Below are 16,744 nucleotides of genomic sequence, written 5' to 3'. Positions count from 1 at the left end.
GACATCTTGGTCGGCGTGGACGAGTTAGGCGGAAGGGTATGTATTCGTGCTGCATGACTCGATGACTCGTTGACTCTTCGATTTTAAAAGAGGATGTTAATCCACATCTCAAGTATATGGGCAGTGATCTGTGAATTTTATGAGGGCGAATGTCTGTTAAGCGAAATGCCAACAAGCTCCAGTCATGGGGCATAATCACGGGGGGTGACTCTCACCATGACGTCCAGGGAATTTACAATCGTGCACTTATAAAAAACTAACTCGACACGAACTCTAAAATCTTCTTCATTAACACTCCCATGGGTTCTAAATATGCCAGCATTTACAGGTTTGAATTTTATGTGATTCCAGGCCAGCAAAACATGGTTAACTTTACATCCCTCCGCAGCTTAGTGGCTGATAGACAATGTACACTGGGCATCACGCAAAATAGAGAAGAACAAATTATACTGTCCGTGTTTCGTGTATAAAACCTGGAGGGGCACAGATAGGGTGAATGCACTCAGTCGTTTTTCCAGGGTTGGGGGACCTAGAACATAGAACATAGAACATTACAGCACAGTACAGGCCCTTCGGTCTGCAATGTTGTACCGGCATTTTATCCTGCTCTAAGATATATCTAACCCTTCCCTCCCACATATTCCCCCATTTCTCTATCATTCATGTGTCTATCTAATTATCTTAAATGCCTCTGATGTATCCGCCCCCACAACCTCTGCCGGCAGTGCGTTCCACGCACCCATCCCACTCTGAGTAAAAGAAACTATCCCTGAAATCCCGCTTATACCTTCCTCCAACCGCCTTAAAGTTATGTCCCCTCGTGTTCGCCATTGTCGCCCTGAGAAAAAGTCTCAATCTATCCACATAAGACATGCTCTCCAATCTAGGCAGCATCCTGGTAAATATCCTCTGTACCCTCTCTAAAGCTTCCCCGCCCTTCTTATAATGAGGTGACCAGGATTGAATGCAATACTTCAAGTGTGTCTAACCAGTGTTATATAGAGCTGCAACATCACCTCGCGGCTCTTGAAATCAATTCCACGACAAATGAAGACCAACACACCACACGGTTTCTTAACAACCTTATCGACCTGCGCGGCAACCTTGAGAGGTCTATGCACGTTGACCCCAAAATCCCTCTGTCCCTCCGCACTGCTAAGAATCCTTTAGGACTGCAGGGAGTACGAACTGGAGGAAACAGATTTTAGGTGGGTGGGAGACATTTTAATGGGCATTTGGTTGAGAAGGTTTTTACATAGAGGGTGGTACATAATATGTGGAATGAGCTGTCAGCGGAAGTGGTTCAAAAGACAGTTAGACAGCGACATGGACAGGAAATGTTTACAAGGTTATGGGACAAACGCTCGCAAACGAGACCAGCTTTGATGGACATCTTGGTCGCCATGGACCATTTAGGTCGGAGGGCCTGTTCCCATGCTGTATGATTCTATGCCTCCCTCTGACTGTATGTTGATAGCTAATAACAAGTTAATAGGCTCGACCTTGCTGAAGGCAGCCCGCTACGTTCATCAAGGCCCGCTTGTGAATGGAAATTTTCACTTCACCGACGGAAATAGGAATAACGAAACAAGGCACATTGTGTAAGGCACGTCAGACCAGGGCAATACATTTTCAGAACAGGGCGATACATTTTCACATCCTTCAAAGCTCTTTGCAAATGCTAAAAGCCGCTGGATAATATGGAGCCGGCTAAAATGCACGTGATCATTGCATTGGCCGACACTGCGCAATCTGGCGAGATGGGCACAGCAGATGCCACAAAGATCTCTGAACCTTGGTCTTACGTGCAATACGGAACGAGTCCGGAGTGCCCTGATATCCAAATTGGTTGATCGCCAAGGTACAGTGAAAAACTGTATTTTCGCAAGCCGTCTACAGATCATTTCACCACATCCGTGCATTGAAGTAGTAAAAAGAAAAGTAATAACAAAAAAGTAGAGGAAGTGCAGTGCGAGGAGAAAGTAAGTTGCAAGGCCATAAAGAGGTCGATTGTGAGGTAAACAGTCCATGTCATTGCACTGAAAGACCTTTCAGTCGTCTTATAACGGCAGGATAGAAGCTGTCCTTGAGCCTGGTCGTCCATGGATTCAGGCTTTTGTATCTTCTGCCCGATGTGAGGGGGAGAAGAGAATTATGGCCGGGGTGGGAGGGAACTTTCAAATCTAATGGCTGTTTCTACAGAGGCAGCCATGGGAAGCAAATGCTGCCCATTGTCAAGGCGTGTAAATCATTTACGCACAGATTTCAAAATCACTTTCATACTGACATTAAAGATAAACTAAAAATTAACGCTATGTTACAAGGACAAAATAATGAATAACATTAAAGTGAAACAGAACTTCTTACCTCCTTATTTCTCGACGCCAAACCGCAACTGAGGCAATGTGTTCCGAAATATTCTGCTCCGTCCGACTGGCGTAAGATCGTCAAGATGAACTTCCCGCGAAATTCGGGGCAGTTGCAGCGAACTAATATTCCAGGGGGTTTGCTAGTTCCTGCAGAGTAATAATAGATGAGCTAACGTCTGTCACTCAGCAAAAAAAAAACACTTAATTCTGTGAGGATTTTTCCCAGCGGAACTGGCTGGATGTTTTCCAAACCACGAATGCAGTTTATTGGCGTTAATAGCGACCTCTAAAAAATGTGGTCTTGCAATTCAATATTGAAGAAATGTATATTGAGAACGAATCTTCGGTAAGTAAACATGTTCCAGTGCTCATTCCCGTGAACCACTTTAAACGACACTACCTTCCGGTATTTGAATGATTCCCTTAACGATATTATGCAGTTGCTGCTCGTTCTTTGAGTTAAATCTTGTTTTCCAAAATCTTCCAACATTTATTTTTTTTTATTTCTTGGCTGCACATTTTTCATTGCTGCATAGAAGATTCTATAATTTAGGGTATTGTGTGCTGCATCTTATATTCGGAAAGTTGAAGATACTGTGGACTTCTTTTGCAAAATAGGTAGCCGCATATGTAGGTTAAATTGAGGAAACATTGCTTGCTTGGGAATATATTTCTTTTCTCAGAGCATTGTGAGTATATTCCTGACTGAAAATAATAGATGCTCAGCACTAAAGGAGGCCAAATGTGTGGAGTTCAACCCGGAAAGGAGATAACACATAGGTAAATCTTACAGTCATAGAGTCACAGAGCATAGAAACAGGGTCTTCGGCCCAACTCGTCCATGCTGACTGTGTTGCCTAACGAGCTGGTCCCATCTACCTGCGTTTGCTCCATAACCCTCAAAACCTCTCCTCTCCATGTACCTATCTAGATGGCTTTTAAAAGTTGCTCCTGCGCCTGATTCAACCACTGTTTCTGGCAGCTGATTCCAAATATCCACCACCCTTTGCATGAAGAATCCGCCTCTGATTTAAAAGAGCAATTTAAAAGTCTCTCTACTCTGATCTTAAACCTCTGCCATCTTGTTTTTAGCACCCCTCCCTTGGAAAAAGACAACATGCTTTCACCCTGCCTGTGCCCCTCATGACCTTATATACGTTTATAAGTTCACCCCTCAATCTCCTCTGTTACAGGGAATAAAGTCCCAATCTACGCAATCTCTCCCTGTAACCTAGGACCCCCAAATCAGGCGACATCCTGGTAGTTATTGTCTGCACTCTTTCAAGTTTAATCATATATGTCCTATAACAGGGCAAGCAGAACTTTGCACAATACTCCAAGTGCAGACTCACCAACACCTTACTTAATTGCAACATAACTTCCAAAACTCCTGTGAAGTGCCCTGATTGAGGAAGGCCAGCGTTCCAAATGCCTTATTAACCACCCTATCTACCTGTGAAGCCGCTTTCAGCAAAATATGCACTTGCATTCCTCTGTCTCTCTGTTCTATAACAGTACTCAATGCCCTACAATTCATTGAATAAGTTCTACCCTGTTTTGATATCCCAAAATTCAATAGCTTACATTTATCTGGATTGAAAGCCATTTGCTAATCCTCAGGATACATACCTAGTTGATCAAGATCCTTATGTAATTGTTCATAGCCTTCTACACCATCTACAACACTGCATATTTTAGTATCACCCACAAACTTACTATACATACCTTTACCTTCACATCCAAAGCCTTCATATAAATTACAAACGACAAAGGTCCCAGCACCGACTACTGTGGCACACATCTAGACACAGGCCTCCAGTCCAAGAAGCATCACTCGACCATCACCCTCTGCTTCCTACCATTGAGCCAATTATGAATGCAATCTGCTATTCCCCCTGCAGCCCATGCGATTTAACCTTGCAGACTAATCTGCCATGAGGAACCTTGTCAAAGGCTTTACTAAAGTCCGTATCGATCCAATGCTCCACCCTCATCTACACTCTTGGTTACCTCCTCGAAGAACCGAAAAGTTCTGTCAGACAAAGCTTGCAACGCACAACGCCGTGCTGACTGTGCCGAATCAGACTCTGCCTCTCCAGATGGTGGTATATTTGTCTCTCCAAATGGTCCTTGAGCTTATCTCACAGATGACCACTCCCGACATTCATATTCTGGCCTTGTAACTGCTTGCGTTATATAATCATTGAGTCAGATGGCCATAGATCACAGAAACAGACCTTTTCACCCATCACTTCGATGCCATATGATGCCTTTCAAGGTTACTCCCATTTGGCTGCAATAGGCCCGTATCTCTCTACGTAGTTCCTATGCACATTGTCTTCCATATACCTCTTAAACGTTGTTATACTATCCGCTTCCACCACATCCTCTGGTAACTCGTTGCAGATAACAACCATCCTGTGTGTGAAAAGTTTACTCCTTAGATTGATGCCCCCATCGCATCTTGAACCTCTGCACTCTGGTTAGGGCTCCGCTGTCCTGGCAAAAAAAGAGCTTCTAACTCTCCCACCGATGACCTTCATAGTTTTATAAATCTCTAAGATCACCACTTAGTCTCCTGCGTTCCATTCAAAATAAACCCAGCCTGTCTAAACTTTCCTTATAACTACGCCCCTATATTCCAGATAATATCCAGACGAATCTCTTCTGCACCCTCTCTGTTGCTGCCGCATCCTTCCTGTCGTGTGAACGATCAGAACAGTACACAATAATTTGAGTGTGATCTACCCAACGTTATGCACAACATGACCTTCCAAATCTCCGACGCAATGCCTCGGCCAAGGAAGGCAAACAGACCAAATGCTTTATTCATGACCCTATCTTCCTGTGTTCCCATATCCAGGTAGCTATGGAGTTTTACCCCATGCTCACTCTTCAAATCAGCACTCCAGAGATCTCTGCCATTTACTTTATTTGCCCCACCAGAATTTCACTTCCGAAAGTTCATTAACTCACACTTGTCCAGATGAGGTTGCATCTGACACCACTCCGCTCAACGTTCCAGCTGTTGTATATCCCGCTATATCCTTAGACTACAGTCTTCGTTGTCTACGACTCCGCGTGTTTTCTTGCAAACGACAAAGCTCGCAGCACCGATCTTGGCAGTGCTACTCTCATCACCTATCACAGTCATCCGCCAGTTTTCCTCGGATCTAAATGGGTTACAGAGTTGAGAATGTCGTGTATTAAACGGGCAATGTTGTTGGAATTTGTTGAATTTATTTCTACGCAAGGAATTTCTACGTCTGGACGAACATCTCTGTTTGACGGGTCGTCATCGTAGATGGACGCAGTCGGGCTGCCATTTATGAAGTGTTCTCTTTTTCGCTGAAGGCAACATTTTCTAACGGAAGAGGCATCCTCACAATCCATTCCTTGCAAGAGGAAAATGGATGGTTTGAATGGATGGATAGATTTGCACCGTATAAATTGAACCGAGATAACAATATCCCCCTGAGGCAATTTAAAATACGGCATCATTTTTCACTGGTCGATTTTCCTTCAGGAATTAACGATTCATATTATAATACGTGCTGTGAATATTTTTTTATAGTTACAGACTAACTGGCGCCCAATTTCAATTGTTTCTTCCAAAAGCACCTGAAGCGAACCAGTACTTTGAATTCTTGAGGGTATCTACCATTATAAAACATGCTGAAACTATGTCATATTTCCAGACCAACTTGCGTCCAATTGCAATCGTTGCTTCGAAGTGCACCTGAAACAAACCAGTACTTTGAATTAATGTGTGCATCTAATCATGTACTTCTCCGCAATGTGTCCTTGCATTATCATGGCATCCTATACACTCCGTTCTGCGGAGTATTTTCGTAAAGGTGTCAGAGTACAGTTACCAACACTAGCTTATCAATTGTGATCCGAGTTGTTGCGTTCAATAATGTTTTTTCAATGTATTCCCCGCTATTTCCTGCAGACCGCCCGAAGGCACCGGACATTATTTTGAAAAGCCAATTTGCAAAATTTATCACAGGAGAGGCTGTGGAGATTATCTGTCAATCAAGTGTGAACTACTCATGTGGTTCGATGTACTTCCTTAAACACGGCGAACAATTGTTCAATCAGACAGTTGAAACCAACTATTATCACCGGTTCTCCATGTTTCGAATGAGAGTAAATGCTTCTGGATGTTACACTTGTCAATGTGCCTTGTTGGTGTCAGGAGAATGGCTGGTGTCAGAGCCAAGTGATTCACTTAATATAACTGTTATCAGTAAGTATAAACGTTCATACCTAACACATCTCAGATTGAATGGGATGCCTTCCGTTAGAAATTCTGTTCTATTGTTCTCATTATCTTTTTCACCCCATCCATTATTTTCACACCTACTTATGAAAGCAACGCACCTAACCCGCACATTCACCTATTTCTCCTCAGATCAGCCCACGAAGCCAATCCTTTCTCGAAATCAAACGGCAGAAGTATTTATTGAAGGCGAATTGGTGCAGCTGACCTGCACCGTCGACTTTCAGGCCGAGGCTACTACATTTTATTTATACAATAGCCGCCGTGAAAGTTGCGCTAATCAGTCGCACGTTGGAAAGGATCGTCACATTGTCACTTTCAAAATTGCACCGGTTAGAAAGGACTACTTTACCTGCGTCTGTGGAGCGTACGTTTCGGGACAGTTGAGATATTCAGAGGAGAGCGAGAGAGTCAACTTCACTGTAATCGGTAACTGATATGCCTCGCATTAAAGGAAATGCATTTAATTAGAAAAGTGGCAGCAAATGCAAGGGTAAATACAAGGGAAATTCTCCTCGGTTTAACATTGTCCGTTCTACATTCACTAGATCGACCAAGAAAACCGGAAATCAGTGTCAATTGGACCGGCAGTGCATTTCTTCAGGGCGAAAACATCCGCCTGACCTGCAAGTCCGAAGGTCCGTACGGGGCACAAAAATTTGTTTGGTACAAGGGAAACAACAGACAGTTGCTGGAGAGCATACACGTCAACGCCATGCACAATCTGGCCATCATTGATCGCTTGGCTAATCAGCCCGAGGACTACAAGTGCGCTTACCAAGTGAATATATCAGGGCGGTTGATAGATTCAGAAAATAGTACAACTTTGCATGTTCCTGTGATAAGTAAGTGGAACAACATATCCATTTTATATGTTACGTTCTCCAAAGAAACAGAAATTGTAAAAGAGTAGAAAGCCATAAATGCCCGGATACCACCGAATTTACCATTATGTCTGTCTATATCGCCGTGCAATCACAAATAATTTTCCCTCCCTGCTATTCTTTCCCTCTCGTCTGAAATTTCCAACATCGTTTGCGTCTGTCGACGTGCAAAGTCAGAAAGAAAAATATTCCTTTGAGCTCTCCACCCTCCAGTCTTTGATTTTGAGGATAAGGACGCCCCGGTAAAATTAGTGAGCAATTTCAAATCTCCTTACGGCATCAACCGTCGCCCTTTCGGCCCACCTAATCTCCACCGGCGCACAGTGGAAACCCATTCCCCACGATTATCCAAGTCGCCTTTTTTTTATCCACGTTCTCATCACCTGCCCTGATTCTACCGGTCGCCTGCACATTGCAGGCAATTTGCAGCGTCCAATTAGCCTTCCAACCAGCGGGTGTTTGGGACGCGGGAGGAAAATGAAGAAAACGCGAGCGGCCACAGGAAGTTATTGCAAATTACACAACACTCCAGGTCAATACTGAACGTCAGTAACTGGAACAACGAGGAAGCATCTCCCACCAACTGCGCCACTCCTCCGCATTTCTTTTCTAATTCATTGAGCATATCAATAGCTTCTAACTGCATTGAACTTCAGCTTCAGTGGAAGTTTTACAAATATTTGTATTTCATTTGGTTTTATCTCCGCACATCCACACATCTCATTGCGTCTTCCAAACACATTGCGGAAACGATGACAACTGATGAAATACAGCATTCGAAAAATATCCAGATTGACGAGTTGAATGAATGTTCTAATATATTTGTTTTTATTTGTTACGTCTAGATTTGCAGCTTTAAATTGGTCATGGACGATATGTAACTGTATGTTAAGGAATTTGTAACTGTTGTCCCGTTTCAGAGCCTCCAGCGAAAGCAGAGATTTCGCTGAATCGGAATTTTTCAGTATATATCGGAGGAGAATTGTTGTCGCTAACTTGCAAAACGCCGGATCAGGGTTCGAAGGGGACATTTTTTATCTACAGTTTGAATCCCAGATTTCCGGTCGCAGCAATTGAAGTCCCGAAGGGATCACAAACAGTAACGTTTAACGTAACAACGATGATGAATTCAGGTGTCGAATCCTACCAGTGCATATACAAAGCAATAGTCGCAGGTCGAGTGATTGAATCTGAGCCAAGTGTCCCTTTGATCTTAACTATAAAAGGTAGGGCAATTTTGTCCTTCATTGCAGACAATAATCTTTCCTTGTCGCATTGCTTCATCTCGTCCAAAATAAAATGAACTTAATTTACCTGGGCAGTGGCACAGATAGCAAAGCACCTGACGCGCAGAGCCAGAGACCCAGTCCAATCCCAAACGTTGCTGCCGACGATATGGAGTTTGCACTTTCTACATGTGACCGCATGGGTTACCTCTGATCTCTCAGGTTTTCTCTAACCTGCCAAAGACGTGTCGGTTGGTTGGTTTACCGCCCGCTGTACATTGCGCCCAGTGTCCAGAGAAGTGTTAGAAGTTTGGGGAAGTTGATTGAAATTCAGGGTGAATCAAAATAAATGAGATTAGGGTAAATGTGTGCTTGATGGTCGACGCCGACAGTGTGGGAATCAGGGCGTGCTTCACTGATGTATCACTGCATAATTTATGCAGAACACTCTCATTGTTAGTGCAATTGAAAGTGATGAAAGGGGATGGAAGGATATGAATCCTGTGCAGTTTTACTTTAATTCGGCATCGTGTTCATCCCAGTCATCGTGGGGCGAAGGGCCTGTTCCTGTGCTGTACTGTTCGATGTGCTATGCTGTCTTCTGTACCGATGCTATTTGCCTGTGATGCTGCTGTAAGTTTTTCTTTCATTGATCCGGTGCTTGCGTGTGATTGTGCGTCTGATAAAAACTTGACTTTGATGTTGAGTATTTTCTAATATAACAGCGCCCTATTTATTAACTCAAATAAGCATTGAACTAATTCAAGCACTAATCAGTCATAGTTTCGTACAGTAAAGAGGTATACGGTACAGCCCACCCTATCCATTTTACTACTGTACGTAACTACATTATTCCAGTTTATTGACACATGGCACTTAACTTTCTATGCCTTGATGATCCAAGAGTTTGTCAAGATGCTTCTTCGACCTTCTCATGCAAAGCATTCGAAATTCCAACTAAGCCGACCTCTAAACCTCCTTCTTCTTCTAACTTTATACTGACCACATCTTCGATATAATAGTTGAGCACAAAGGGAAGCAGGAGATATGGAGTTTGGCTCCGAAAGAAGATTAAGCCCGGGTTTTTCTTGAGCTCATAGTGTGGAAGACCACGGCCTAAATTCATAATCGGGTCTCTTAACTGCCTGCATCATCGAACCATAGGATCGTACAACACAGACACGGGACCCATCAATTCACCACGTCCCTGCCACCGTGATGGCTATCGACGTTAATCCCACGAGCCTGCAACAGGCCGTTATCCAAATACGCCTTTGCTTTCCACGTTCCGATCCAAATGCCTCTTAAAATGTGGTATTGTGTCCACCTCCACGACACCCCTGTGGCAGCTCGTTCCAGATTACTACTACCTTCTGTGTAAAAAGCTCACACGCCAAATATCCTTTAAATCGCTCTCTAGCCTTATCTCCATGCGCTGTCGCTTTAGACTCCTCTGCCTGGCAATACAGATTGTGTCTCTCCTACCTATGCTCTTTATAATTCTATAAGCTTTCGTATCCTTGATCAAGTCCCTCCACAAGCTCCTCTGCTCCAGGGAAAATCAACCCAGCCATTCCAATCTTTCCTCGTGACTGAGATGCATGTCCAATGCCCTTCCCTCACACTGAGTCCATGCCTGCCACTCCCATTCCCCCGTGTAAATATCAGTATTCAAACGTCAGGTCACAAACGTGCTCAAAGTAGTTTGGACGCAGCGAGATTTGCCAAAATTCACCTCAAACACTGTAATAGTGTTCATGTAAGTATGACTCTTAATGATAATAGACGTATCTGGGGAATCCGTGGAGGAAATGAAGCCAGTTGTTGACATGGTGCAGAATACTTATTTTTGCGCAGATTCGCCAATTATGATTATGTCATGGTTCCGACTCGATCCTGCCCCTTATCCCCATTGATGGGGCATTGTTGTGCAGCACATGGTTTCCATGCACTGCTATCTGCCAAATGACACACACCTGAGTTCCATCAGGAGACTAGGATAAGAACCCTGGTTTCACAAACACTAGTTGCCAGATCATTGGTCTATCTCTGGGTATATTTCGTCTCCAGGCTGCTTCGAGCTGTTGTGTCTAGAGCAGTTCCGGTTTCGCGGTTTCTTCTAGAAAACCCTATTTTCGTGTCTGGACTCCGTCTCAAAGAGTCCCGAGGCAAGATTCCTTCGGTTCGTTGTTCTGTGTGTTCAGTACCGAGGAAGCATCCCGACTCCAGTCTCGTTCCGGTGTTCCGCATTTGGTTTCTCCGCGATCTCGGTCTTCGTGTGACATTGTGACAAAGTCTATTTAACATATTATTCGCCGATTCTGATTACTTTCCCCAGAACGTCCACCAAAACCGACAATTACGATGGACTTACAAGGCCCCATTACAGAAGAGGGGCAGAACATTACTGTAAACTGTACAGCTCCTAATGCGTACGCTCCCGAGAAGTTCTATTTATATCTCCATTCTGAAGAGCAACCTTACAAACATACAGAAACGGAAGGGGGGCATTCCGCTGCATTCAATATAATGGTACCTCTCTTAAAAATGAGCAAAGAGTATTATACATGTCAATATCAGGTGCAAATGGCTGGACGATCTATAGCTTCTGCATTAAGTGATCCGCAAATGTTGCCCAAGTCAGGTAAGGGAGAATTGGTCCATATAATCAATGATATATAGAAGTAGAGATCCGTGTTGTGTATCCACACACAATGTTAGAGACTTGCAGTGTACGTCAGTTAATGATGTTCTCTTTGCGAATGAAATTTATCGTTAATTTCCAAGGCAACTGCACATCTTGTTTAATTGTAAAAGCAAACTTTCCCCTTTCCCTTTCCGAATCATCAAATCCTTCGAAATAAGCTTGGAATTTGAATTTTTAACGAAGAAACTTCACTCAGAAATGACCGAGCAAATGTAATCTTTATGACATGTAAGATATGGTTAGAACATATAACATTACAGCACAGTACAGGCCCTTCGGCCCACAATGTTGCGCCGACATTTTATCCTGCTCTAAGATCTATCTAACTATTCACGCCCACATAGCCCCGCATTTCTCTATCGCTCATATGACCATCTAAGAGTTTCTTAAATGTCCCTAATGTATCTGCTCTCACAACCTCTGCAGGCAGTGCGTTCCACGCACCCACCACTCTCTCTGTAAAAAAGAAACGTACCGCTGACATCCACTTTATACCTTCCTCCAATCACCTTAAAATTATGGCCCCTCATGTTAGCCATTGTTGACCTGGCAATAAGTCTCGATCTGTTACTCTGATCTTGTACACCTTTGTGAAGTCCATCCGAGAAATGAGCAGACCAAAGAAAGTTGCCACCTGGTGTATCGATATGTGACGTTATAAATCTTTGAAGATAGTAGTGGCGGGGGGAGAGAGTAGTCGAGAGAAAGGAGCGTCATCCCACACCTGCACCAAAAGAAGCCACTTGCACATTTCTGATTGTAACCGTACCGGAGCATGCTCCATTGAAGCGGAAATGCAATACTTGATCAAAATTTGACAAGAGCGTGGGAATCCAGCAGTCAGCCGTAGGACGCGGAGGGAAGGGGAATTCAGGGCTGGGAGTGATATTGGCGAATGAGGGTTTAGAATACATGCCTCTGAACCTATAAATTGTAGCGGATGCTCGTGAGGTGCTTTGAACCATTGTCTTCTGGAAACACAACGCAGTGATCCTGACGCGAGCTTCATGTATTAAAAAGTGCAATATTGGCCGTGTAAACAATACTGAGGCAAAATGTTCAGAAATATAGCGAACAAACGAAGTGTGGATGTGATAACTGGTTAAGACTGTGATTTAATAGCAATGGACAGAGGAGATGGGATATCAGTGACTAAATATAATTCGGTACATTTAACAAGCTGTCGGTGTTATTCTACGGTTGACGGCGTAGTTAGTGGGAGACCTGAAATCACAGATGTGTAGGAAATCAAGCGTAGTGTTGATTTCAAACAGGCATTTGTTCGTTGATAACAAATGATTTCACTCCTTCTGTATTAAATACAAAGGAAACGGTTTTTCCGAGCTTTTTTCAAAAGCTGTTTGGCACCATCTATTGAAAGTTCCTCTACGCCCACTCTCGGACTCTCTCGTCGACAATCGCTGTCACTAAAGAGGTAATGAGTAAACTTGTGGGCAGAAAGGTAGACAAGTCCTCTGGACCTGATGGGTTACATCCCAGGGTACTGAACGACATGGCGGAAGTTACATTAGAGGCGTCTGTGATAATTTGCCGAAATTCTCTGGACTCTGGGCAGGCCCCGGCGGATTAGAAGATAGCGAATGTCACGGCACTGTTTTAAAAAAGGATGTAGGCAAAAGGCAGGCACTGTGGGTCAGGTAGCTTCACGTCTGTAGTCGGGAAAATGTTTGAAGCTGTCATTAAGGAAGCAACAGCGAGACATCAGGATTCCATCAGGCAGACACGGCATGGATTCGGGAAGAGTAGGTCCTGTTTGAAAAAAAAAATACTGGAGTTCTTTGAGGATATAATGAGCGCAGTGGATTGAGGGGAACAGGTGAAAGTTATGTACTTGGATTTCCAGAAGGCGTTCGATAAAGTGCCGCACAAAAGACTTGTGCATAAGATAAAGATGCATGGAGTTGGGGGTAATGTATTCGCATGGACAGAGGATTGTTTAACCAATAGGAGGCAGACAGTTGGGATAAATGAGTGTTTCTCTGGTTGGCGATCAGTGGTGAGCAGGGTGCCGCAGGGGTTGGTGCTGTGCCCGTAACTGTTCACGATATATATTTCCGATTTGGAAAATGGAACTGAATGCAACGTATTTAAGTTTGCTGATGAAACTAAACTGAGTGTAAAAGCAAATTGTACAGAGCATGAGCAGAATCTGCAGAGAGATTTAGATAGGTTAAGGGAGTGGCAATGGTCTTGCAGATGGAGCACAGTGTTGGCAAATGCGATGAAAAATAGAGGATCAGGTTATTATTTAAACGGTGAACTATTGCAGCATGCTGTTGTGCAGAGGGACTTGTGAGTACTTGACAATGAATTTCAAAAGGGTGGTTTGCAGGTGCAACAGGTTATCAAGAAGGCATATGGAATGTTGGCCATAATTACTAGAGAAGTTGAATTTAAGAGCAGGGAGGTTATGCTGCAACTATACAGGGTACCACTGAGACCACACCTGGAGTACTGAGTACAGTTCTCGTGTCCGTACTTGAGGAAGGATAGACCGGCTTTGGGAGGGTTCTGAGGACATTCACCAGGTTCATTCCGGAAATGAGGGGGTTAGGCAATGAGGAGAAATTGAGTCGCCTGAGACTATTCTCGCTGTAATTCAGAAAAATGTGGGTATCTTACGGAAATATGCAAAATTAATAAAGGGATAGGTAAGATAGAAGAAGGAAGGTTGTTTCCCATGGTAGGTGAGACGAGAAATGGGGGACATAGCCTCAAGATTCGGGGGAATAGACTTAGGACGGAGATGAGGAGAAACTTTTTTTTTCCACAGAGTGGTGAATCTGTGGAATTCTCTGCCCATTGAAGCAGTAAAGTCTACATCATTAAATATATTTAAGACACAGTTAGATAGATCTTCGCATAGTTGTAGATTTAAGGGATTTTGTGAAAAGGCAGGCACTTGGATTTGAGACCACGGCCAGATCGGCCATAATTTTATTGAATGGCGGAGCAGGTTCGACGGGACAGATGGCCGACTTCTGCTTCTATTTCTCGTGCTCTTATGTTCCGCTGTGGCTGGAATTCTACGTACGGCATGAGCTGTGGAGTAGCTGAAGTTCGGGAATAAATGGTGTAAACTACCAAAACGCATATTCTATCTTGACTTACAAACGAAATAATCCGCTTTCTTTCCTTCTCCGTCGTTTTTAAACTGTCCTGTAAACTTTGATCTGTGGAAATATATTCCAGGACCTATTTGCTCCAGCAAAACTTTCACTGCCCTGCCATTTGCTGTAGACTGCTTGACTCGTTGCACTACCCCAGATGCATTCCATCGTACCTTTCTGGTGGAACCTTCATTTGCCACTTTTCGACTTTTGCGACCAAGAGCTATTGCAGGCTGGAGTCCGTTCTCCTTATTGTCAAACAGATTTGCAAATTACTACCGTCTGCAATCCTCATTTCCCAGCCCGCTAGTTTCGGAGAATATTTGCGGAATTCTTTCAAACTGAGACAGGACCAGTCAAGAAAAGGTGCACAGCCAGCAAACATTACACTTTGCTTTAGGAAACTGAGCCAAATTTGGATCCACCATATGAGTAAACGTTGTACAGGGTGAAAATTTTTTCTGGAGTTTGGAGAAGTGTAAAAGGACTTAATTGAAACCGATGTGGTATCGATAGATCCAGTGGTGTAGACAGGATATTCCCACTTGTGTGGGAATGTAGAAATGGAAGCTACGATTTAAATATCAGTGATCGCCTATTTAAGACAAAGGAAAAATGTTTTAACTTCCACAGGAAGTTTTGAATCCTTGAAACTTTCTTTCCTCAATGGATGTTGGATGCGGGAGTATGTGAACAACGTAACCCTGACGTAGATAGACGTTTGATAAACGAGGGGGTGAAAGATTACAGCAGGTATAACGAGATGTGGTTGCAATCCGATCGGGAAACAGCCAACTCACTACCTGGACCTGTTTGACCAATTGCGGGCGCGATTGTCAAAAATATTGTCTCCCTGCAGTGCGCGGGGAATCATGAACGGTGACTGTCAATGACTGTCAACCAACTACGTCAGCATGGGTGGGGGAAGTAGGTGTGGAAGTTTGCCTTTGAAAACTTCCTGATATTGTGGTGTTATTTTTCACATCGTATAAATATTGTGATTGTATTGTATAATACTTTGCTTTCTCCACTGTGTCTCAATTTTAGATGGTCAATTTTGGTATTACATCCTGGGATCATTCCTACTTGTGGTCATCTGCCTCGTGTCATTTCTTGTGGCGATAAAGAATCGAGGTAATCAATCATCCATTATCTATCTATCTACCTATCTGTCTGTCTATCTACCTACCTATCTATTGATCTATGGGCATACCTTGAAATACTTAGTCATGGACTTATATAGCAAGGAAACATGTCCTTCGATGCATCGAGTCCCCCCCCCGACCATCGACCACGCGTTTACACTAAACCCTCCTTAATTCTATTCTCATTCACCCCATATTTCATCAATTACACCCCTCCCTCCGTCACTCACCTGCACCACTAAGAGCAACTTACACCAGCCAATTCACTTTCCAACTCGATCGTATTTTGGATGCGGGAGGAAACCGAGGCAGCTCAAAGAAACCCCTCTGGGTCACTGGGAGAACGTACAAACTCCACACAGACAGCAACCGAGGACACGATTGAATATGGGTGGCTGGCGTTGCGAGGCGGCGTTTCTGCGAGCTGCGCCGCTGTACAGTGCACACGTAAGGATAAATGGTTTGCGACGGGATATTAGTTAACTTCTCAACAAATTGAGGTATTGAGCTCAGGAGTTTGGCGCCACGTTAACAGTCATTGGTTTGTCCACACTTAGTATTGTGTGCACTTCTGGATGCCACGCTGTGGGAATCAGATTATTGACTTTGATAGTGTGCAGAAAGGATTCACAATGATATTGCTTGGACTTTGGGCTTCAGTTATAAGGAGCGACTGGAGAGGTGGGACTGTTTCCCCATAGGGAAGGAAGTTGAGGGATAACCATCTTCATAGTCCGGTTTTCCACAAATATTAGTGTCATCCGCAAACGTACTAACCATGCCTGCTACATTCTCATCCAACTGGTTCATATAAATAACGAACAACAGCACAGATCCCTGCGGCACACGGCTGTTCACAAGCTTCCAGTCTGAAAATCAACCCTCAGCCACCACGCTCTGTCTCCGACCGTCATGCCAAGTTTGTATCCCATTGGCTCGCTCAGTCTGGATCCCATGTGATCTAATCTTCCGCATCTCATCAAATCTTCAGGTAGAT

At 43.8% G+C, this 16,744-nt stretch overlaps 1 protein-coding gene across 1 annotated transcript in view; it reads left to right on the top strand.

Moving 5' to 3' along the window:
* LOC127587585 (uncharacterized) overlaps positions 1-16,744 on the top strand; it is a 30,103-nt gene that overhangs the window by 11,609 nt on the left and 1,750 nt on the right. The window contains exons 5-10 of the mRNA XM_052045995.1: positions 6,325-6,621; positions 6,787-7,083; positions 7,203-7,499; positions 8,459-8,764; positions 11,103-11,408; positions 15,650-15,736. Of these exons, the coding sequence (XP_051901955.1) occupies positions 6,325-6,621; positions 6,787-7,083; positions 7,203-7,499; positions 8,459-8,764; positions 11,103-11,408; positions 15,650-15,736 (1,590 nt within the window). The remainder of the gene's footprint in view (positions 1-6,324; positions 6,622-6,786; positions 7,084-7,202; positions 7,500-8,458; positions 8,765-11,102; positions 11,409-15,649; positions 15,737-16,744) is intronic.

This window comes from Pristis pectinata, chromosome 41 (genome assembly GCF_009764475.1).
Source record: "Pristis pectinata isolate sPriPec2 chromosome 41, sPriPec2.1.pri, whole genome shotgun sequence".
In the NCBI taxonomy this organism is placed as follows: Eukaryota; Metazoa; Chordata; class Chondrichthyes; order Rhinopristiformes; family Pristidae; genus Pristis; species Pristis pectinata.
Note: the sequence above shows the minus strand (reverse complement) of the source record. Positions and strands in the feature narration are given on the sequence as shown.